Consider the following 24,528-nt stretch of genomic DNA (forward strand, 5'->3'; position numbering starts at 1 on the left):
AGTGATGGGCGAGATCCGGCGGCAGGGAAAGCTCTGCGATGTGACGCTCAAGGTGCGGTGCGGCCCGGCCCCCGGGGGCGGGGTGGGGGGGCGAGGGACCACCGGAGCCCGGAGGGGTCTGAGCGGGGCTGAAGGACCTCGGGCCCCGAGGGACAGCGAGGGACCCCCGGTCCCTGATGGGGAGGAGGGACCCCGACCCCTCAGGAGGCTGAGAGACCTCGAGGGACCGCCCCGGTTCCTGAGCGGGGACCCCGGTGCTTGAGGGGACACTGAGGGGGGACCTCGACCCCCGAGGAGGTCACGGGTCTGGGGGAGGGGGATGCTGAGGGACCCCCCCATTCCTGGGGGTGCTGAGGGAGCTCAGCTTCTGGAGGGGGCTCTCGAGGAGCCCCCAGGCCCCTGAGGAGGGACCCCAGCCCTTAGCAGAGGGGGTGAGGGACCCCCCAGTCTGTTTTCCAGAGGGAAGGAGGCAGCTGGAGTTCCCCCAGACCCCTTTGGTGGGGGATAAAGGGGACAGGAGCGGGAGCTGAGGTCCCCCCTTCCCACGGCTTTGGCAGCAGAGACAGAGCTGAGACCCCTCCCAAAGCCCCTTGGTGGGGTGTCAGGGCTCTTGGGCCTTCCCAGCCCTGCGGGGTCTCGGAGGGGCTGTGGATCCAGGTTTGGGGGCCAACCTCTGGATGCCTTTCCCCAGGGAACCATTCCCTTATGGGAATCATCCCTTCTTAGCATTCATCCACGAGCGTGGTAAGCGCTCAGGACCGTGTCCCTGGCTCTGCAGGGAATGGCTGGGAGGGCTGGCAGTGTCCTGTGCCAGGCAGGAGCTGCTGGAATCCCTCAGGATTGCAGACTCGCAGGAGTTGGTGGGCTGGGAGCCACACGCAGCCCTGAGTCACCGCAGAATTAACTCCGCGCTTTAATTAAACGGGAAGGTGCTGCCAGCCTACTCACCCTGAAACCTGCCAGGGGGCTGGGCCTGCCGGGATGTGGGATGGGGAGCATTCCATGGATACGGGGGCTGCTTCAGCCCCGGGGGAAGGGACCGAGGCTCGGGATCCTCCTCGGGAGTGCTCGCTCCTTCTGCAGGGTGATATTGCTGACAGTCTGGGCTGGAAGCTGGGGGAATTCTGTGGCAAAGCTGCTTTGGGATGCAGAGTGTAGTGGTTTTAGGATTAAACTGGGTGTTGGTGTGGCAGGAGAAGATGACCAGATCGTGGCAGTCCCATGTTTCTGGGAGACAAGATGAGGAGGTAGGAGGTTTATAATCCCAGTCTTATCTTGGATAAATTCCTCACCATTGTTTATAAAATGCCTGTGAATAATTATCCATTTCTGTGGAATTTCCATAGCAGAGAGCTGTTTAAATCCTCTTTATCCCTACAGAGGTTTAAAACTTATTAGGAAAGGTCAAAACCATCAGAGACCAGTTTGGGATGGAAGGAACATAAAGGATCATCCAGTGCCACCCCTGCCATGGCAGGGACACCTCCCACTGTCCCAGGCTGCTCCCAGCCCCGTCCAGCCTGGCCTTGGGCACTGCCAGGGATCCAGGGGCAGCCACAGCTGCTCTGGGAATTCCATCTCAGCCCCTCCCCACCCTCACAGGGAAGAATTCCTTCCCAAAATCCCCAAGACAGATGCCAGCAGCACCGGCTGAGTTGTCAGTCCTCTGTCCATGTTGTTTCAAGCATTCCAGCTTTCCCTCCTACACCCACAGCTTGGAATTCCAAGCATTTCATTCGTTTGTCTCAAGCCATGCTGTGAAAATATCCCACCTGGTGCTGCTTCTGCCTCTGGCCATCCCTTTTCCCAGTGCCCACGGGGTGGTGGGATTAGTGCAGCCATTGCCAGGAAGAGGCTGGCTGCTCCAGCTGCTGAGGCTTTCAAGCAGGAGTTTGTCTCAGCTGGAAGTTGGAGGTGGCTTTGGATCACTGAGGCACCCCAAAATCAGCCAGCACAAACTTCTCTGCCCTGCCCTGGCTCGGGAAGGTTTTCCCACTGGAAATCCAGGCTGGGTTTCCAGCAGGGACAGAGTTTGGGTGATTCTTACCCAGAAGCAAGGGAGGAATGTGAAGATCATGGAGCTGCTCCAGGGCTGGAGCTCCTCTATTCTGGAGCCAGGCTGGGAGAGCTGGGAATGTTCCCCTGGAGAGGAGAAGCTCCAGGGAGAGCTCAGAGCCCCTGCCAGGGCCTGAAGGGGCTCCAGGAGAGCTGGAGAGGGACTGGGGACAAGGATGGAGGGACAGGACACAGGGAATGGCTCCCACTGCCACAGGGCAGGGATGGATGGGAGATTGGGAACTAGGAATTCCTGGCTGGGAGGGTGGGGAGGGGCTGGGATGGAATTCCCAGAGCAGCTGTGGCTGCCCCTGGATCCCTGAAAGTGTCCAAGGCCAGGCTGGAGCAGCCTGGGACAGTGGGAAGTCCCTGCCATGGCAGGGATGGAACTAGATGATCCTTGAGATCCCTCCCAGCCCAGCCCATTCCAGGAGTCTCCGATAAAAGCTTGGAGAAACATTCCAAGTCCAACCCAGGGGAACCTCCAGGTGCTCCCACACCACTGCAGTGAATTTATTCCCCCTTTTTCCACACCTGCTACTTTTTGTCTGTCCCATCTCTAAACCAAAAAGCTTCCAACCACCTCTTTGTCCCAGAAGTTGGATCATGACATGCCCAATGCTCTGCCTGATGGAGTTGGGAAGTTCTTTTCTCTCCCTGTCTCTTTAACAGCTGCAGCTCAGGGCTGCTCCTGATGTTGCCTCGGAACTCCCTTTGGAGCCTCTCCGAAATGTTTAATTAAGTATTCATTTGCTAGGAGCACACATGGATGGACTGCAGGGAGGAGACACACCTCAGTCTGTGGTTAGTCCTTTTCCTTTGGAAAAAGTAGGAATTTTGCTTAGCAAAGCCACATTTCTGCTTTCTTCTGTGAGAATCACCAGGCTGGGCGTTGGTGTGGCCATAAAATAACCAACCCAACCCTTCTCCCCAGCTGATCCCCATCCCAGTCGTGTTCTGGAAGGTGAAGCTGTGCTTTCCTCCTCGTCCAGTCCTGTTGGTGGTGGAAAAGGTGATGGAGGTTCCAGCAGGAGCAGGGAGACACCAGGCCTGGAATAATCACGGAGAGAGCAGAAATGAGGCTTCTGAGCCTTTATTTTCTTCTAATTTGGTGGGGTTTGAGGCTTTGAACTCCAGCTGTGGACAAGCCAAGGGGCAGAATTCCTCTCTCAGAACCTCTCCTCCTTAGTTGTAGTGGGTTTCCAGTCTTCTTCCCTTTGCAGCTCACAACTAAACACTGCAAAAGCCCCAAGAATTCCGGCTCACGCGTTTGGGGCCGTTCCCTGAGCGCGGATCCTGATCTGATTTTTAACAGCACAAAAGAAGCTCCTCGGTGCTGGTGTTCTTCCTAAGCATTGTTTCTGGAGTTGTTTCATCCTTGCAGGATGAAAGCAGCCTGGGCAGCTTTGTTTTCTGGGATGTGCTGTCTGTGCTCCAGGCCAAGGTCCAAGCGCTCTCCAGGGACACATCAGAGGCTGCTGGAATGCAGAAACCAGGGCAAACGGATCTATCCTATTCCTTCCTTACAAATTAAGAGGGAATAAATCCCTTCCTACCTCCTGCTGGCTCCCACTGGAGCTGGAGGAGAATGTTCCAAGTGCCAGGCTGGCACCTCCAGAAATCCTGACCAAACTGTGGCAAGAGGGAAGGGTTGTGCCTCCCCAAATCCTTGGAGAGCGGAGTTGATGTGAGCTCCTCTTGCTGCTGCAGCTCCTCCTGTGGATCTGAGCCACTCCAATGCCATTTTTCCATGACTAACTCCAAGACTAATTAGAAAAGTCTCCTAAAATATAACCCAGGTCTGGTAACGTGAAATAATTCCCAGCTGTGGAGAGGGTACAATATTTGTTTGGTGTGCAATCCAAATGGCACCAACAGGTCACAGCCCTGGTGGCTTCTCTCCCATCCTGATCCCAGTTTTTCCAGAGCAGACTGTTAACCCCAAACCCCCCAGACTGGAGCAGCTGCACCCCCGAGAGCTGATGCAGAGGTGGAGGAGCCCCTGGATAAGTGGAATTCCAGACAGCTCAGGCTGCCTGCCTGATCCCAGCAGGATCCTTGACAACTCAGTGCCTGGCTGTTCAGCAGATGTTGCAGCATGTTCGGGAGATCTTCCAGGAAAACAGCCCTGGAAAGAGAGGGAATATCTGTTTTATGGGAGAGACTGGAAGAACAGATGATCCATTGTGCACAGGAGAGCTGCAGGATGAGGATGTGATTCCAACCTTGTCACCCAGCAGACAGGAATTCTTTGGGATTCTGCCTGGATGTGATTCCCCCGAGTTCTCGGCTGCCATCAGCTCTCCCCTTACAGAAAATATGAGGATTTTTAGTTCCAGGAGAACACAAAATTCCTTTCTGCTGTCCCTTCAGGAGCATTGAGGAGGGCAGGGCTGGAGCTGATCCCCTCGGGATGCTCCCTGTCCAGGTGGGAAGTGGAGGGACTGGAATTCCAAAAAAGAGTTGGGTTTCTCTGAGCTGGCAGGGAATTCTCTGGGAGTGTGGCTTTCCTGTACATCCAGAGGGGATGTGTCCTCTGTTTCAAAGGAATTGGTGACCATTCTCATGGAATCCTGGAATGGTTTGGGCTGGAGGGACCTTTAGGATCATCCCATTCCCACCCCTGCCATGAGAGGGACACCTCCCACCATCCCAGGCTGCTCCAAGCCCCAGTGTCCAACTTGGCCTTGGACACTTCCAGGGATCCAGGGGCAGCCACAGCTGCTCTGGGACTTCCATCCCAGCCAGGAATTCCTTCCCAGGATGCCATCCATCCCTGCCCTCTGGCACTGGGAAGCCATTCACAATTCCCTCTTTCCTGCTGCCCACACTGGGGGATCAGCCCAGGGCACAGGGGGTTCTGGCCAGGGAATGTGGAGCTCCTCATCCACCAACAGCCCCAAATCCTTCCCTTCTCATTGTCCCCCCAGCCTGGATTTGTTTTGGATTGTCCTGATCCAGCTGCATCCCGTTAGCTCTTCCTGGCAAACTGGGCTGGGAGGGGTTGGACACCAGCTCTGCTTCTGCTCTGGCCTCTCCATGCCCTCAGTGCCAGCCTCCTCTCAGAAAAGATGGATTTGGGGTTTTGGAGACCTTTGCAGCACAAAAGTCAGCAAGTTCTCAGCGCTGCAGGGTGGTGACGTCAGGAACACAAGAAATGCCTTTCTCCCACCTACACCCTTTTCCTTGGAGAAAGGCTCCTTGTGCCCTGGAATTTGTTCATTTGGGGCTGTGGGGGTGTCTGGGCCCAGATTCCTTTGTTACCCTCTCAGAGACATGTCAGAAGAGAATTCCAGGATTCCTGAGGTCGGGAGGGATGCTTGCAAAGTTCCTTCTTCTGGAAAACAGAATCTTTTGCCTTAAAAGCAAAGGACCTAAAAGCATGAATTATAAAACAGAACATCCTGGAATGGTATCAGGAAGAGGATGAGCTCTTTCCCAGTTTCTCCTTAGGCAACTCCATCAGGAAAGTGCATTAATTTAGTCATGGAAAGGGAGAGCCGTTGGCTGTGGAGGAAGGGAGCACTTTGGGAAACAAGAGGATGAACTGAATGGACTCATCCTTGGAAGGATTTTCCATATTCCACAGGAAAATCTTGTCCTTTGCCTGCAGCAGGAAGTGCAGCTGTTCCCTGGGGACTCGCCACGAAGCGCTGATGGAATGAACACATTGATGCTTTTAGAGCAGAGATCCCAATTTCTCCATCTCCCCAAGGGCTCCCCACCATTCCAGGAGCAAGTTCCAAAGAGAAGGAATCGCAGCTTTTGCCTTGTCCAGCACAGGGAATATTTCCCAGGCTCTTTGCTGATGCAGCTCCGTGCATCTCGCTGCTCACAGGGAACATTCCCAGTCTGGGAGCACCTGGAGGGGCAGCAGTGCCCAGAGTCAAGGGATTTCATCCCAGCTGTCCTTAGCCCAAGGAATCTTGAGGATGCCTGGGGGTGTTTGCTCTGCAAGGCCCAGCTGTGGAGGAGGTAATGAGGCTGTTTGGTGGTAGCTCCTCTGGTGCACCCCTGGAACTGCAGCCTGGTGGAACCCTTCCACCCCTGGACAGGGACTGGGGGCATGGAATCATGGAATGCTTTAGGTTGGAAAAGCCCTCCTGGATCACTGACTCCATCCACAACCCAGCACTGCCAAGGCCACCCCTGACCATGTCCCCAAGTGCCACATCCACATGGATGTCACATCCCACCAGCGATGGGGAACCACCACTGCTCTTGGCTGTCCCTTCCAAGGCCTCACCCCCTTTTCCATGAGGAAATTTTCCCCAAATCCAACCTGAGCCTGCCCTGGCCCAGCCTGAGGCCGTTCCCTCTCCTCCTGTCCCTGTTCCCTGGGAGCAGAGCCCGACACCCCGGGCTGTCCCCTCCTGTCAGGAGCTGTGCAGAGCCACAGGGTCCCCCCTGAGCCCCCTTTTCTCCAGGCTGAGCCCCTTCCCAGCTCCCTCAGGAGTTTTCCAGCCCCTTCTCAGCTCTGTTCCCTTCCCTGGACACCCTCCAGCTCCTCAATGTCACTCTTGTCATGAGGGGCCCAGAGCTGCCACCTGGGCTCTGTAAATTACAGTTACTTTCTGAAATAAGGGCTTTTTTCTCCTCCTTGGGTCACACTACAGGCTTGGGGTTTGAGTAAATATAACCTTGGTGTTGAAATTCCTGTTATCTTTAGTTATAAAGATAATTTTGCCTATAAATAGAAGGTCACTGTATGCATTTGAAGCAGGTGTTTCACTTTAAGAGGTGCCTGTTCAATTTTAGCACCGCGTTTCATTTATTAAAAAGCTGAAATGAGATTTGGACAGTTGTGATTTTTGGCAGCTTGGGCTTAGGGGGAAATGAAAGTCAAGTAAAATGTTGCTTTTCTTGCACACTCAGCCTGAATGGGAGCACTCATCCAAACAAACCAAATGAACTATTCCAGTTGGAGTGAATTCCTTACAGGATTTCAGAGATAAGAGGAGGCCTTGTTCTCTCACCTTTCAGAAACAGCAAAAGGCAAACTGGAGTGTTTGTGTGTGTTGGGATGTTTGAGACACGGGGGAAGGGATTTCCAGCAGCACGGAGGTGTATCAATAGTGGGATTTATTGCTGATAATTCAGTGGGTTGGGCCAGGAGCGGCTGGTGATGGAATGGCCTCTCCCGTGGGGAAGGGATGGGCTGGAAGGGACCTGCAGAGCAGGTCGGGTGTTCCCGAGCCTCCAGGCTGGAATGTGGACAGGCCAAGCAGCAGATTTGTCCCCGTGGTCACCCAGGCTGTGGCTGCTCCTGTGTTGTGGGAATTGGAAAGATAGAAATCCTCACAAACACAAAAGAGTTTGATTTACAGCCTTAGAAGAAGCCTAGATTGATGTGAAAGCAAGGAACACAGACACCGAACAGAGAAATCATACACTTATGTTTCTGTAGTTATAGGTAAGAATATGCCTTAAGTAAGTAAGAAACTGTGTTAGATAAGATGATGAGGGGTTTTATAATCTAATAATGTAGTAATGTGATTATATAGAATAAACTAAGAGTTTAGATATTTTAATATGTGTAAAATATGTGTATACATATAATAAGACCTTATTAGACAAAAGTATCCCCATTGCAGTAGAAAAAAAATAAAGGTAGTAAGTTAAAAAACCAAAATACACTCTATAACTGTCCATTGGATTAGGAAATTATATACTGGCTTACAGCAAAGAACTTATAACCATCTTAGACTATGGCTGACTACTTACTATCTTATAAACCTCATAACCTTTAAGGTTGATGTTATCTAAACAATAATCAATCTTAATGGGATGGTAATGCCATCCCTTCAATGAATACAACAACAACTACACTGTGTCAGCCCTTCCCACTGGGAATTCCCAAACCCAGAGCTGCAGCAGAGTGTCCTGAGGGATTTCCCCACCCTGAGCAGCACCTCGGGACACAGAGAGTCCTCACCTGGCAGGGAGGGAGGGAATGAAAATCCCAGGGATGTGGGGAGGGGCTCTCAGGTTCTGGAATCACTTCCCTTTATGGCCTTGCCTTATGGAATCTGCTGTATTTTGGTGTTTTTAAAGCTCTGGCCGGGCTGGAGTTTGTGCTCTCTGTGTGAAGCTGGGGTGGGAATCCATTCTCCAACATTCCTTCCTCTCCAGGGCCAGGGAGGTGGCCTGGAGCTCCATCTCCTCGTGGACCCTGGGACTCCTCCTGACTCCTTTTCCCAGAGATTCCCCATCCCACCGTGTGCCCAGGAGGAGGCTGGCAGTGACTCTGCAGATATCTCAAGGCTTGGAGCCCCTGGGATGTTTTCTGCGTGGTTTTGAGTTAGGAGAAGGGATGGATACAGCCCTTCATCCCAAAAAGTCACACAGATATAAATGTGAAGGGCTTTGTCCATGAGCTGTCATGGACCACCTCACCTCCTGATGCTGGAATCTGAAATACTGAAAATCTGAAATACTGAAATTCTCAAAACTTTAAGCCTATAAACCAAAACTTAGAATTAAACACAGGAGTTGATTTAAGACCTTAGAAAAAGCTTCCAAACTTGGACACTAAAAGCAAAACTATAGATTTGTAGTTTTAAACAGAAACATGTTCAATTAAGTAGAGAAAAGTTTAAAGTTTTAGAGTTTAAGATGTAGAAAAACTAAAAATAGTTACAAAAGTAAACAAGAAGTTTAAAATACAATACTGTAGGTTTGTGTGTCATAACATAATTAACTAAAAAAACTTACACTGTAACATGAATCCATAAAACAAAATATTTAAGGATTATATAAAAAATATAAATATCCTTATTAAATCCTTTAAAAGTCTTATAACTAGGGGTCTTATGAGCTTCTGCTATAAAGATGTAAACTAAACTCACCCTTCCTACCTATATAAAAAAATAAAAAAATAAACCACACCATCAAAACCAACTCAGAAATCCCATCTCTAACTCCTTCAAATTTCCCCATCTGCTGATTTTGCTCTGGGAATTAGGAATGCTGCAAAATGCAGGAGAAGAGGATTTGTGCAGCATAATCCAGGCACACCTGAGCTGCCCAGCACAGAGACAAGGCTCTCCAAAAGTGCCTCCTTTTTTCCACCTGGCAGGAATTCTGCTTTCCAAACCCCTGGCAAGTTTGTGTTTACTGGCTCTGAGGGAGAAGGGAAACTGCTGGGAATCATGGAATTCCTGAATCCAAGCAGCATTCCTCTGGAGATGGATGGGCTGAGGATTTTGCAGCAATTATAAAAGCAATAATAAATTATAAAATATAATAAATTATATTAAATTAAAATAAAATTCTTTATTAAATAATTTAAATTAGAAAATATAGCTTAAATTAAATTAGAAAATATAGTTTAAGCCCTGCTACTTTAGCTAAACTAACAACTAGCTTGTAAGTTCCCATAAGAAAATATTTTTTAAATAACCTATTTTAGTAAAAGAACCATTGACACCTACATAAACAATTAATCTGTCCCATAAAAATCAGTAAGGAAAATATGTAAACAGTTTAAAAATAGAGAGTCTTAACACGTACACACAAAACCAGATTTTAGCCAATAAATTGAGTAGCAAAAAAACTACTAGAGTTAAACAATTAGAGTTAAACACAAAGTCTGTAAAACCTGCATAAAAAAGAGTTATATAAATAATAAAAAAAAAAAATCTTTTCCTACATAAAAAAAAAACTGAGTCCCATCTGCTTTATTGCAGCAGGCTTGGGTTCTTGGATGCTGCATGTTGGAATCCGAAATGCGGGGAACTCTCAGAACTTTGGGCCTCTAAGCCAAAGCTTAGAATTAAACCCAGGATTTGATCTGAGACCTTGGAAAAGGCTTCCAAACTGAGGTGCTGGAAGGGAGAATGTGGATTTGTAGTTTAAAGCAGAGACACGTTAAGCAAAGTAAAGGAAAGATTAGAGTTTTCGAGTTTAGGATATAAAAATAAAAGTAGTTACAGAGGTAAACAAGAAGTTTAGAGTGCTGTACTCTAAGTTTGTGTATCATAACATGATTGGCTAAGAAAGCTTACACTGCAGCATGGGTCTGTAAGACAAAATATTTAAGGATATAATATTAATATTTAGGACATAATTAAGGATATAATATTTAAGGATGAAATATTTAAGGTCAAAAACATAAATGTCCTTGTTGGCAGTGTTTTATTGGTCAATAACTCTTTAAAATGTCTTTAACTAACTCGTGACCTTCTGAACCGTGCTGTGAAGGTGTGAGCTGAGCTCACCCTTCCTGCCCACGTAAAAGATAAGAAAATAAACCACATCATCAAAACCAGCTCAGAGGTCCCATCTCAAATTCCTTCCAAAGCTCCCCCCAGGTGACTTATCCCAGCTGCAGGGAATCCCTGGAGCAGTGGCTGGTGCTGATCCCTGTTCTCCCTGGTTTAGGTGGGGGACCATAAGTTCAGCGCTCACCGGATCGTGCTGGCAGCTTCCATCCCCTACTTCCACGCCATGTTCACCAACGACATGATGGAGTGCAAGCAGGATGAGATTGTCATGCAGGGCATGGATCCCAGGTAAAGTTCCCAGGGAAATCCCAGGGACTGCCCTGCCTCGTTGTGCGTGCGAGGCTCAAAGCCCGTTCTCAGTGTGAGTGATCCCACAGAACATCCTGCTGTTGGCAGAGTGCTATCCCAGCTGGAACTCAGTGCATTTTCTGCCCTTTCTCCCTGTTTTCAGTGCACTGGAGGCTCTGATCAACTTTGCCTACAACGGTCACCTGGCCATAGACCAGCAGAACGTGCAGTCCCTGCTCATGGGGGCGAGTTTCCTGCAGCTGCAGAACATCAAGGACGCTTGTTGCACCTTCCTCAGGGAGAGGTGAGTGGGACTGGGGGGGTCCTGGGGGAATTCCAGGGGAATTCTGGGGAGATTCCAGCTGCTCCCCAGCAGCAGTGAGGTTCAGTCACCTGTGTCCAGCTTGGGAGGAGCAGGATGTGTCCTTCTAGCAGGATGAGGAGCATGCATCCCAAAACCTGGCATCTGTAGAGTTACAGAACACAAAATGGGTTGGGAGGGATCTGAAAGCTCACCCAGTGCCACCCCTGCCAGGGCAGGGACACCTCCCACTATCCCAAGCTGTTCCAAGCCCCAGTGTCCAACCTGGCCTTGGACACTGCCAGGGATCCAGGGGCAGCCACAGCTGCTCGGGGAATTCCCTCTAGGGCCTCACCACTCTGCCAGCCAGGAATTCCTTCCCAATATCCCAGTGGGAAGCCATGCCCCCTTCTCCTACCATTCTCATTATCTTCAGAATAACCTATCACCCCTTTATGGGGACACAGTAAAAGACCTTGGCCAGCCACAGGAATCAAAACTCAGAGCAAAACTGAGGAGACATTTCCCTTTTTGAGAGCCCATCCTGGCAGGAATTGCTCTTCCTGCTGCTATGTGTGCTAAAGCAGAGGAACACAGTGCTTCAGCCCAGGAGCTGGACAGGAAACTGTGGCAGAGCCCTAAATTGGTCCCAGGTTTTTCAGTTTCCTCACTGGCGTTTGGCTGTGAGGCTGTTCCAACAGCATGGTGTGGAAATGGAAAGCTAGGATACTCTCTGTCCACATTCCACATGGATTCTCAGCCCTGCCAGGGAGTCTGACGTGTTCACTTTTCCCAGCCTGGCTTCTCTGCAGCTGCTCAGGGCACTCCGTGGTGTGATGTTAAACACACCCACCAAATACAGGGATTGGCCACCAAAATTCTCCCAAATCCACCAGGAGGAGCCAGGTGTCCTAAGTGAAGTCCTGGTTTTGAGTGCACAGCTGCCAGTTTGGTTAATAACCAAAAATTAGTGGATTCTGGCCAGCCTGGAGAGCTGGGACGTGGACACTGAGCTCTCCTTCTTAAGTGGAATTGAGAATTGGGGTATTTTTAGGCAGCTGTGTTGTAACCAAGCCCTCAGAGTCACCCTCATGTGACAGTTCCCCACCCAGCAGCACAAGGACCTGGAGCTGCTGGAGAGATCCAGGGGAGGCCCCGGAGCTGCTCTAGGGCTGCAGCCAGCCTGGGAGAGCTGGGAATGTTCCCCTGGAGAAGGGAGATGTCCAGGGAGAGCTCAGAGCCCCATGCAGGGCCTGAAGGGGCTCCAGGAGAGCTGGAGAGGGACTGGGGACAAGGCATGGAGGGACAGGACACAGGGAATGGCTCCCACTGCCAGAGGGCAGGGATGGATGGGATATTGGGAAGCAATTCCTGGCTGGGAGGGTGGGGAGGAGCTGGCACAGGCTGCCCAGGGAAGCTGTGGATGCTTCCAGAGCCACCTGGATCTATCCAATGCCTCTTTGGCAGGGTCAAGGGGACATTTGTGTTTTCCATCCTGTGGCTCTGCCTTGGATTCACCTGGAGCTCCTTGTGCAGATCAGCTCTGGGTGAGCTGGAAATGGCCATCCCTGGAGAGGACACATCTTCCACTGCACTGTGTGTCCTCCTGTGCTTCCCAGAATCCTGGAATGGTTTGGGTTGGAAAGGACCTTAAAGCACATCCCAGCCATGTGCAGGGACACCTCCCACTGTCCCAGGTTGTTCCAAATCCCCAGTGTCCAGCCTGGCCTTGGACACTTCCAGGGATCCAGGAGCAGCCATCTTCTCTTCCATTAACCTGACATTCCTGTTGCTCTCCTCCTCCCCTTTCCCAGGCTTCATCCCAAGAACTGCCTGGGCGTCCGGCAGTTTGCCGAGACCATGATGTGCACGGTGCTCTACGACGCTGCCAACAGCTTCATCCACCAGCACTTCGTGGAGGTCTCCATGTCCGAGGAGTTCCTGGCCCTGCCCTTTGAGGATGTCCTGGAGCTCGTTTCCAGGGATGAGCTCAACGTGAAGTCAGAGGAGCAGGTGGGTACCTGGTGTAGGTCTTGGCTGAGGAGGGTTTGGCCTTGAGGGGTTTCTTTCTGCTTGGGAGTGGAATGGGAATGGGAATGGGAATGGGAATGGGAATGGGAATTACCCTGTTCCTGGGCTGAGTGAAGCTGAGATGTCCTGGCACAGTGGGGACACTCAGAGGTGCTGGATAGAGCTGTGATGGTTTCCTGTGCCTACTCCAGACTGACTTGTTCCTAAAGAAACAGAAGGCAGGGCTTTTTTAGGATCACAGAATCACAGAGGATGGAAAAGCCCTCAGAGAGGATCGAGTCCAACACTTCCCCCAGCACTGCCAAAGCCACCACTGACCAATGTCCCCAAGTGCCACTCCACATGGCTTTTAAATCCCTGCAGGGATGGGGACTCCACCACTGTCCTGGGCAGCTGTGCCACATCTGGACAACCCTTCCCATTAGGGAATTTTTCCCACCTAAAAATTTCCACCTAAACCTCTGCTGGGACACCATGAGGCTGTTTCCTCTCCTCCTGTCCCTTGTTCCCCAGGAGAAGAGCTGGAATCCCATCTGACTGCACCCTCCTGTCAGAGAGTTTGTGGGAGTGACAGGAGTTCAGGGTGTTCCCACAGCCTTGAGAATCCATGGGTGTGGGCTGACAGTGAGCAGGGAAAACAGTGTCTGTCCTTGAGCCTGGAAATCTATCCTGCCGTTCCTGAGGAGGTGACAAAGGCAGAGCAGACCTTCAGCTTCTCCTTGTAGGGTAAAAATATGCTTCTTTAATCAGGCTTAGGGAGGGAGGGAGGGGAACCTGCCCCACATTCCAGCCACATTCCTGTGTCATACCAAGAATTCCTCACTCAGTTTTTCCCAGAGCAGGTAGGATCCAAAGAGTCCATCCTGGGAAGTGTTCCCTTGCCCTTGCACCTGCCAGCCCCACCCTTCAGAAATTCCAGTAGCATCCTGTAGAGTGGAAGAAAGTTGGTTTGGGGTTTTTAATTCCTGTGGTGCTGTTGGAGAAGCATTTTTGCACTGGAAGGTTTGGGAATTGTGTTGGGAGAGAGTCCAGATGCCACTGTGCAAGAAAGGGTTGATGACTCTGTTCTGGTCAGTCGTAAAGGCTGCAATAACTTTAATGGGGAGTCCTGTGAACCCAGGAATGTGGATCCCAAACTAAACTGGGACCAGGGCAGCAGGATCCTTTTGTAGCTGGAGTCATCCAGTGGGGCTTCAGAGAGGGACTTCACTGCTTCACTGTCCCTTCCAGTGTCTGGGATGGAGCCTGAAGGGACCAGCTCAGCTCCAGGTGTCTGCAGTCTAGTTATCCAGAGATGGATCCCTGTCATCAAATCTGTCTCCTGGTTTCTCATGGAGCAGCACCATTCCCAGTCTTCTTTCCAGTTTGCAGACTTCTGTCACTAAATAAACACAGTTTTGTGTTCTGTGCCACCTCCTCAGCCAAAATCCTCCTTGCAGCTCCCTCATCTCCCTGCAAACTTCGGTGCTGAATGTCCCATCCCACGGGACAGGAGGTTGGGATTGTTGGAGGCAGGAAAGAAACCTGCATGGAGCCAGGCTGGGAGAGCTGGGAATGTTCCCCTGGAGAGGAGAAGGCTCCAGGGAGAGCTCAGAGCCCCTTGTGGGGCCTGAAGGGGCTCCAGGAGAGCTAGAGAGGGACTGGGGACAAGGGATGGAGGGACAGGACACAGGGAATGGCTCCCACTGCCAGAGGGCAGGGATGGATGGGAGATTGGGAAGGAATTCCTGGCTGGGAGGGTGGGGAGGCCCTGGCACAGAGCAGCTGTGGCTGCCCCTGGATCCCTGGCAGTGCCCAAGGCCAGGCTGGACGGGGCTTGGAGCAGCCTGGGGCAGTAGAAGGTGTCCCTGCCATGGCAGGGAGTGGCACTCCTTGAGGTTCCTTACAACCCAAACCATTCCAAGATTTCATGTCATTTCATTCCCATCTGTGAGAAATGAGTTTGTTGAGAATTGTTAAAGTTTGACAGAAGATCCACATAGTATATATTTGTATGTAAACTTTGAGATAAGAAACATTGGCTTAGAAATGCCATGGAATAGGACAGACATTGTTGAGATAGAAATGGAACTAGAAACAAGTTTTAAAGCATAGTTTTGTAAATAAGACTAGATATTTTGGAGAAATAGAACTATGAAAGATGCATTGTAGTAGGATTCACGAGGGGTAATTTTAGATGATTTGCTTTAAAGTATTTATAGTATGGTGTGGTAAAAGTTGATAAGCTAAGACACACTTACAATGTATTGTAATTAGGAAACAGTTGGGTTTTGATTGTAATTGCATGAATTATAACATCTCTGTTGTCTCACTCTTCACATGAGACTGAAAATGGAATAAAACTTTTTAAAACACTTCCCAGTTGCCCCATCTCTGGGTCAGAAAAGAGCTTAATCCAACACCCATCCACCTGCACAGCCCCCACGCTCCACCTTCCCACCGCTGTCTCCTGGCAGGTGTTTGAAGCTGCCTTGGCCTGGATCAGGTACGACCGAGACCAGAGGGAATCCTTCCTGCCCGAGCTGCTCTCCAAAATCCGGCTGCCCCTGTGCCGGCCGCAATTCCTCACGGACCGCGTGCAGCAGGACGACCTGGTCCGCTGCTGCCACAAGTGCAGGTGAGGCTTGGCCACGGAGTCGGCTGGGTGGCAAAGTCACATCCTTCAATCTCAGGCTCCAGGCAGTCAGATCTCCTCTTTAATATTCCATGGTTCGATTCCAGGGATCTGGTTGATGAAGCCAAGGATTACCACCTGATGCCGGAGCGCCGGCCGCACTTGCCGGCGTTCAAGACGCGGCCGCGGTGCTGCACGTCCATCGCGGGGCTGATCTACGCCGTGGGGGGACTCAACTCAGCAGGTACCTTGCAGTGGAAAGACCACCAGGGGCTGGGTGGGATGATGGGATGATGGGATGATGGAATTCCCTCCCGTGGAAGCATGGAGCAGTGTCTCATCCTCCGTGCAGCACTTTGACCCTTCCAGTGAAACCCTCAGGGTGGTTGTGCCCAGTTTAACATCTTCCATCTGAAATCCTGTCCAGGTGAGGCTTATTTAGGACAGATTCCTAAAGGCTTTGAGGGTGGTGTCCGTGCCTGGAGCGCCAAGGAGGACATGCAGGGATCTCCACAATGTTGTTGGTGTTGTGGGATCACAACACTTTGACATGAGCCTCACCATGGCGTAAAAAGGGAACAGAAAGTGACCAAGGAATAACCTTTTACAGAGGAGCTGCGCTCCCCGGAAGCTGCGGCACCACAGATGGGACTTGCAGGTCTCTGCTGCCCCTTGGAGGACAGTGGAGGTGCCACTTCCACAGAGGGAACTTGTCCAGGCTCCTCGTGCAGAGCACGGCAGAGCTTGGAAATGTTCCCCGATCTTTTGTGGGAACAATGGGAATTGTTCAGAGCGGGAACAATTACCGTTCTGGGGGTGAGCAGGGATATGTGGCTGGGAAATGTCTCTGTGGGAGCAGGAAGGCTGGAATAGGATGTGAGAGCCCAGGACAGGACAGGACAGAGAATCCCAGCATGGTATGGGTTGGAAGGGACCTTAAGGATCATCCCATTCCACTCCCTGCCGTGGGCAGGGACACCTCCCACTATCCCAGGGTGCTCCAAGCCCTCTCCAGCCTGGCCTTGGACACTTCCAGGTATCCAGGGGCATCCACATCTTCCCTGGGCACCCTGTGCCAGGGCCTCACCTCCCTCACAGGGAAGGATTTCTTACTCCAACCCGGGTGCAGCACTTTGCATTTGGCCTTGCTGAATCTCACGAGGTTCCCATTCCTTTTTTTTTTTTTTTTCCCCAGATATTTTCCCAAAGAAAAGCAGGCAAATTCCCCATGCCAATCCCATCTTTAGGCACACAGCAGCACCCCCTTTACCCCTCCACCCCCCCCCCTCACCATCCCAGGGCTTCATCAGGTCTCCCTCTTTTAATTTGAGTAGCAAATTTCTATGCAGGCGACTCTCTGAACGTGGTGGAGGTGTTTGACCCCATTGCCAACCGCTGGGAGAAGTGCCAGCCCATGGCTACGGCGCGCAGCCGCGTCGGCGTGGCCGTGCTCAACGGGCTGCTCTATGCCATCGGCGGCTACGACGGCCAGCTGAGGCTCAGCACCGTGGAGGTTTACAACCCAGACACCGACTCCTGGTCCAAAGTGGAAAGCATGAACAGTAAGAGGAGGTACGTGCAGCTCACAGGGAGGAGACTTCAGGAAAAGCAGGGAAAAAACGAGGCTGGAGGGAGAGTGGTTCTTGAAAAGCAAGGAAAAATTATCTTGGAGGAAGGGTGGGGTGGCAGGTGGTGGGCGCCCAGCAATGTGTGTGTGTGGGGAAAATGGGAAAGGAGGAGTGGGGCAGTGTGGATGCAGCTGGGATTTCCTTGGTTAGTTTCTGGTGCAGCCAGGTGGGGGCTGAGCTTTGCTCCCAGGGAACAGGGACAGGACAAGGGGAAATGGCCTCAAGCTGTGCCAGGGGAGTTCAGGTTGGGTACAGGGAAAACTCCTCCTGGAAGGGGTTGTCCAGCCCTGGCCCAGGCTGTCCAGGGCAGGGGTGGAGGGTGTACATGCCCCTCACCAAGTTTCTCTGGAGCTCCCTCAGCCACTCCTGGTGCTCCAGCCCTTCCCCAGCTCCATTCCCTTCTCTGGACACACTCCAGATGTCTTTTTTTGTTGTGAGGGGCCCAAATCCAAGCCCAGGATTTGAGGTGCTCCTGCCATGAGCACCTTTCGCCTTCGTGAGCTCAGAGTTCAAGTGGGACTGAGCAGTTTGGAGGTGAATCCAGGGAAAAGGCAGTTTGGTGGGATGGCACAGGCAGAGTGTGTGGGGTCACAGTGTTGTGGTCAGGGTGACAGCACTTCCAGCCACCTCCAAGGGTCCTGCTGTTCCTTGCAGTGCCATGGGAACGGTGGTGCTGGATGGGCAGATCTACGTGTGTGGTGGCTACGATGGAAACTCATCCCTCAACTCGGTGGAGTCCTACTCTCCAGAAACAAACAAGTAAGAGCCCTTGGTGTCCCTGAGCTTTTCCAGGGGGTTCCCCTCCGGTGTTCCGTGTCCTGGCACCGCTGGGCATCTGGGCTGTGAGAATGGTTTGAATAAGGAGTGGGGAAAGGAGAGATGGTAGAATCCAGCTCTAGAAAAGCATGGAATAATCTGTGGGAGTCCTGCTAACCTCTCCCCTCTCCCTCCCAGGTGGACAGCAGTGACCCCCATGAGCTCCAACCGCAGCGCTGCCGGAGTCACCGTGTTCGAGGGCCGGATCTACGTGTCCGGAGGGCACGACGGGCTCCAGATCTTCAACAGTGTAAGGCCTGGGGGCCCTCGGCAGGGCTCATCCCCTGCACTTCAGCATGGGGCTGGAAGGCTCCGTGTCCTTTCCCTGGGCATCCAAACAGCCCCAAGTGGTTGTGCCACCAAATTGTGTCGCTTCCACCCATAACTGAAAAACCTGAGGTGGAACAGAAGTGACTCATTTATCCACTCGGGGCCATGGAGATGTTCTGAGGGCTGGAGCCCCCTGGATATGGAGACAGGCTGGGAGAGAAGAGGAGGCTCCAGAGAGACCTCAGAGCCCCTTGCAGGGCCTGAAGGGGCTCCAGGAGAGCTGGAGAGGGACTGGGGACAAGGCATGGAGGGACAGGACACAGGGGATGGCTCCCACTGCCAGAGGGCAGGGATGGATGGGAGATTGGGAATTAGGAATTCCTGGCTGGGATGGAATTCCCAGAGCAGCTGTGGCTGCCCCTGGATCCCTGGAAGTGTCCAAGGCCAGGCTGGACAGGGCTTGGAGCACCTTGGCATAGTGGAAGATGTCCCTGCCCATGGCAGAGGTGGCACTGGATGAGCTTTAAGGTCCCTTCCAACCCAAACCCTTCAGGCACCACCCCATAGCAGCTGAACTTTTAACTGAAGATAGTTCAATCCTTTCAGCCCCCTCAGCTGCTCCAGACCCTTCCCCAGCTCCCTTCTCTTCCCTGGGAATCCCTTCACTGTCTTACCACGAGAAACCCAAAACCACTCCCGGTTTGGAGGTGCCCCAGCAGGGCCAGCACAGCGGGGGGACATCACAGGGCAATTCCCAAGGCAGCAGCATCCCTAATTGTGGCCATGCTCCGTGGCAGGTGGAATACTACAACCCGCACACGTCCAGCTGGCACGCGGTGGCGCCCATGCTGAACAAGCGGTGCCGGCACGGCGCGGCCGCGCTGGGCAGCCGCATGTTCGTGTGCGGCGGCTACGACGGCTCCGGCTTCCTGAGCGCCGCCGAGGTCTACAGCTCCATGGCCGACCAGTGGTACCTGATCGTGCCCATGAACACCCGGCGCAGCCGCGTGTCCCTCGTGGCCAACTGCGGCCGGCTCTACGCCGTGGGCGGCTACGACGGACAGTCCAACCTCAGCTCGGTGGAGATGTACGACCCCGAGACCAACCGCTGGACGTTCATGGCGCCCATGGTGTGCCACGAGGGCGGGGTGGGCGTGGGCTGCGTGCCGCTCCTCACCCTCTGACCGGCGGAGGTGTTGGGGGCGTCTCGTCAGCAACGAGCGTGCCAGGATTTCCAGGTGCTCGACCCAAACACAAAGAAACTTGACTTGAGAGTAATCCCCACCTGTAACTTTTTGGGCTGAAGGTCCCGGAGGGTCAAACGTGGTGAGTTTATGTGCGAGCAAAGACCCCTCGGCCTTCTCTGGAGCCCAGGCAGAGCGGATCCATCCATCCCTCGTCGGTTTTCCTGCGGTTGCGCCTTTGGGAAGTGCCGTTGTGGGCTGGGGGAGGGGGCCAGGCTTCATTGTGACATAAAAACGGCCACTTCAAGGACTTGGAAAATCCATCTGCACCTTCTGGGAGCAGCAAAACCACCTGAGCCCTCCCAGGGGCATCAGCAGCGATTTGGGGGGTCCTGGTTGCACAGAGGGGTCTCCAAAGAGGACAAACACGGCGCTGTCGCTTCCAGGAGCTTCTTACACAAGACACCCCCAGTTTCTCGTGCTTTCCTCAGCTTGATGTGGAAAACTTCTCCACAAGAGCCACAGGATGGAGAAACCAGGAAGAGGAAACATTCAGTTAAACCAGGATCGTTTGGGCAAGCTCTGGAGAAGGATGGATGGAAACAACTCCAGGCACCAGCCTGAGGGTTTCAAAACAGAAAACAGATTATCAGGATGTCCTTTAAATTAAATATTGAGGTATTTTCCAAGCCTAAGAGGCAGCTGGAACAGAAAGGCTGGGATATTTTAGGAGAGGCAAGGAAAATACGTCATGAGTTTGTTGTGCTCTGCTGGGAAAGGTCTTTGCCATGGGTTTTGTGCCAGGAAACTTTGGAACGTTGGCAGAGCCAAAGAGCTGCCTGGCAGCATCTTCCCTGCATCAGCCCTTCAGCCCCTGTCCTGCATGACCCGTGATCCGCCATCCCTCCGGAGCTCTCCGTGCCCGGCTCTTCCCGTGCCACCCTGGGCACAGCCATACCTCCTCCGGGCAGGCAGGGCCAGGCAGCAGGAACGTGACCCGACCCCAGCTGCCAGGGATTTGGGATGTCCCCCCGTGTCCCCCCATCCTGGTGTTCCAAGGGGCTGGGAGGAGCGGGATGTGCCCCCAGCCCCGCTCCTGGTGTCTGTTCCTGCTCCCAGCATCCCTGGGATTGACTCTGGCTGTATATGTGGATGTCTATATTGGGGTACTGTGTATATTTTAGGGTGTATAATGAGCATATCTGGTTATAAATGTGATCTATCAGGACATATCCATTTCTCCCACATCTATCCACTGCTGGCTTCCCAGGAATGGGAATCCTTTGGACTTTTCTGTGCTGCTCAGACTTTAAAAAGGAAAAATAAGAAAAAACATGATCAGAATGAAGTTGTTGCCCATGGCATCTTCTCTTCTCCAGGACCCCTCCCGATGGTCTCCATGGGCAGAGGAGGCTCTGGTGAGCTGCTCTCCTGGTGTTTCATTATCCCTTCTCCCTCCCACCATCTCCCACCTGGGGCTTGTGTCCATAGGATTGGGAATATTGGAACAAATACCTTTGGAAGAGCAGCAGCTCCCCTGACCCCAGGACTGTTGATGGCCCCAGGGCTTCCAGAGCGCTGTTCCCAGGCCCAGGGATCCCGAGTGTCTCCCAAATGTGCTTCCCGGGGTTCCTTCCCCAGGGATCTCTTTGCTTTTCCATTGTGGATGAAGCGAGGAGAAAGGGGAGCTCCTGGCTGCAAAGGCAGCAGGAAAATACTGGATTTTGGGGAAACGACACTCGCTCACCAGGGAAAGGCAAACTGGGAGAACAGGATGCACACAGTGGAGTCCTCGGTAAACCCTGTGTTCTTGAATCCAAGGAGAACCTGGGCCTGGGTGTTTGGATGAAACTGAGCAGGGTGAGAGGGATTTTAAAAACCCAAAATCGTGTAAAGAAGCTGGGAGAGGGGAGGGGACTCCTGGTTCTTCTCTCGGTGGGAACCAGGAGGATGCTGTGGCTCCCGGCTCGGGAGGAGCAGGATCTCGGCTGGACCAGCGTGCCAAGAAACTGGGAGCAGGCGCAGGGAAGGGGCCGCGGAGGGGGATCGGCCCTGCCGAGCTCCAGCATCGCCGCATCTCCTGCAGGTCCAGGCGCGCTCCCCGCCGCGGCACCGGGCCAAGGAAAACACCGGCAACCCTATCCCGTCCCGCGGCACGGGGGCCGCTGTTTATCCTGGAGCCGGAGCCGGGGGCCCCGAGCCGAGGGCCGAGCCCGAGCCCGAGGCTGCTCCCGAGCCGGGGGCTCATTGCCGGCGCTGCCGCCCGCATGGCGCTGCTGCTGGGGGCCGTGCTGCTGGCGGCGGGCGCTGCCGCGGCCCCGGCCGTGCCCCCGGCCATGCCCGCGCCCCGGGAGCTGGCGCGCTCCGTGCTGGAGACGCACGGGCAGGAGCTGCGGCTGCTGCGGCTGCTGGGAGTGGCCAGGACGGTAGGAAAAGGGGGCGCGGGGGGTGCTCCGGCTCCGGCACCATCCCGTGCGGGTCCCCACGGAGCTTTTCTCCCGGCAGAGCTTCGACTGGGGGACGCACTTCAGCATCAACTTCACGGCCCGGCAGCCGCCCTGCCCCAAGCCCGCCCCGGACCCCCGCGGCTGCCGGGGCCGCCCGGGCAGGGTGAGCGTGGGGTGGGACCCCCAAACCCGGGGGCACGGGGGGTCCCCGGCGTGCTGAGGCCGCTCTGTCCCCAGGTGCAGCGCTGCTCGGCCCAGGTGTCCGTGTTCACCTTCCTGCCCGACGTGCCGCTGTCGATGGTGGAGTGCGGCCGGGAGCCGGTGAGGGCTCCGGGAGCCCATCCTGGGGGTGGGACACGTGTCCCCCTCACTTCGGGGGGATTTTTGGCTCTGGAGTGAAACCCCCCTTTATTTCTCTCCGCAGCAGTCCGGTGACAGCGCCCAGCCCCGCTCCCCTGGCACCAACCCAGGTCACTCATCTTCATCCTCCTCATCCTCCTCCTCCTCATCATCATCATCCTCATCATCATCCTCGGGGCCCCCCCCGCGGCCTCGGCCCCCCCCCAGCGCGTCCCTGCAGGGACCGTCCCGCCGCCCCCTGTCCCCAGCGGGGCTGCAATAAAGAGATTTCGGGGTCGGACGTGTGCGTGTGTGGGGGTGACGGTTTTGGGGACCCGGGGGGCACCCTCGGCGTTGGGCAACAGCGATGGGGCAACTTTGGGGTTGTGCAACCCCGCGGGCACCAACCTCACACCGACAACGTGTCACCACCCGACGGGTCCCGGCCCCCAAATCCCCGGCTCCCAGCCAAGGGGCTCCCAAGGGGGGACCCCGAGGGGTTCAGATGCCACCGCCCATCCACGGGGACACGCGGGGACCCCCCCGCCCCGCGCGTCCCCCCAAAAGAACGGCCTCTCTGCGGCTTGGGGCCGGGCGTTTCCCAAGGGGCAACGCCGGGGCGGGTCCCCAGCCTCCCGTGGGGGATAAAAGGGGCCCGGGGGTGGCCGTGGGGACAGCGATGCCGAGCTCGTGGGTGCTGGTGCTGGCGGTGCTGGGGGGCGCCTGCGCCCTGCCCGCCCCGGCGGCTCTCTCGTACACCGAGGCGCTGGGGCAGGCCGTGGATTCCTACAACCAGCAGCCCGAGGTGCAGAACGCCTTCAGGCTGCTCAGCGCGGAGCCCGAGCCCGGCCCGGTGAGTGCTCCCCACGCGGGACCCCCCCACGCGTGACGCCCGCACCCCACTCGTGGTGCCCGACTGGGGCTGCCCCGGTGAGTGCCCCCCACTCGGGACCCCCTGCTTGTGACCATGACCCCCATTCCTGTCCCCCCAGTGTCACCCCACTCGTGACCCCTCATTTGTCACACACACCCCTCATGACCCCCACCTCGTGAGCGCTCAGCGCTGCCCCTGAGCCCACGCCAGTGATTGCCACCCCACTGGTGACCCCCCCCTAGTGACACCCCGATTGCTGACCCCTCTCCTGTCACCTCCCCCTGGTGACCCGCCACCCACCCGTGTCCCCAGGGCGTGGAGCTGAGCTCGCTGCAGAGACTCAACTTCAGCATGATGGAGACGGACTGTGCCGCCAGCGCCCGCACCAACCCCGACGACTGCGACTTCAAGGAGAACGGGGTGAGGAGGAGGAGGAGGAGGAGCAGCGGGAGGAAGGGGGCACGGGTGTCCGCTGCCGTCCCCAGGTGACACCGCGTGTCCCCCCAGGTCATCAAGGAGTGCTCGGGGCCGGTGCAGTTCCGGCAGGACTCCCCCGAGATCGACCTGCGCTGCTCCGACGCCTCCTCCGACGTGAGTGGGGGAGCCGGGGGTGGGAGGGGAGGGTCCCCCCTCTGCCCCGCATGCCCCAGAAGGACACAGGGACACCCCGAGGGCTCCAGAGGAGGGTGGAGGGTCCTGGGGAGCTCAGCGGCGCTGGGTGGGGGGTCCTGGGTGGAGGGTTTTAGGTGCAGAGTCCCAGGGGTGGGTGTGGGTGCAGGGCATCAGGTGCGGTGTCCTGGGTGGGGTCTGGGCATGGGGACACGGGTGGGGTCCCAGGTGTTGGATTCTGGATATGGGGTCCCAAGTGTCCCAGGTTTGGGGTCCCTGGAGTGGGGTCCTGGGTGGGATCCTGGGTAGGGGGTCCCTGGAGTGGGGTCCTGGGTGGGATCCTGGGGATGGGGTCCCTGGAGTGGGGTCCTGGGTGGGATCCTGGGGATGGGGTCCCTGGAGTGGGGTCTTGGGTGGGTTTCCAGGTGCGGGGGGCCCTGGGTGGGGTCCCGGGTGTGCTCCCAAGGGGCAGTCCCACACCCCCGCACTCCCTGAGCCCCCCCATCCCTCCGGCAGCCGGTTCTGATCCAGCGCGGCCGCTTCGGGCGCTTCATGAGGAGGGTCCGGCGCTTCCGGCCCAGGGTCAACTTCAACGTCCACGTGAGGGGCTCCGTGGGGCTGGGCTGAGCAATAAAGGGGCCACCGGGAGTGGCCGTGTGGGCACCGCATCCTCCTGTCTCTGTCACGTGGGGAAACTGAGGCACGGCTGCGACACGGGGCTGATCCCCCACATTCTCCTCAAGGGGAGGTTGAGTCGGACTGGGGACAGAGATGGGTTTGTTCTGGGGAGCCCCCAGGACCCCACCCTAAAAAGGGACCACCGTCATCGCCAGGGTGTCACTGTCCC

General features: G+C 54.8%; 2 protein-coding genes across 2 annotated transcripts; both read left to right on the forward strand.

Annotated features, from left to right (window-relative positions):
* Positions 1–4: 4 nt before the first annotated feature.
* KLHL18 (kelch like family member 18) lies at positions 5–19,412 on the forward strand. The gene is made up of 10 exons (XM_068188401.1): positions 5–52; positions 10,438–10,568; positions 10,732–10,872; positions 12,684–12,882; positions 15,357–15,517; positions 15,622–15,758; positions 16,864–17,086; positions 17,797–17,901; positions 18,097–18,208; positions 19,026–19,412. Exons 1-10 carry the CDS (start codon positions 5–7, stop codon positions 19,410–19,412), a joined length of 1,644 nt encoding a protein of 547 aa, XP_068044502.1.
* Positions 19,413–22,728: 3,316 nt separating this feature from the next.
* On the forward strand, positions 22,729–24,344 carry CAMP (cathelicidin antimicrobial peptide). The gene is made up of 4 exons (XM_068176829.1): positions 22,729–23,051; positions 23,385–23,492; positions 23,580–23,663; positions 24,198–24,344. Exons 1-4 carry the CDS (start codon positions 22,878–22,880, stop codon positions 24,306–24,308), a joined length of 477 nt encoding a protein of 158 aa, XP_068032930.1. The 5' UTR covers positions 22,729–22,877; the 3' UTR covers positions 24,309–24,344.
* The last annotated feature ends 184 nt before the right edge of the window (positions 24,345–24,528 follow it).

Source organism: Anomalospiza imberbis, chromosome 1 (genome assembly GCF_031753505.1).
Source record: "Anomalospiza imberbis isolate Cuckoo-Finch-1a 21T00152 chromosome 1, ASM3175350v1, whole genome shotgun sequence".
NCBI classification, from domain to species: Eukaryota; Metazoa; Chordata; class Aves; order Passeriformes; family Viduidae; genus Anomalospiza; species Anomalospiza imberbis.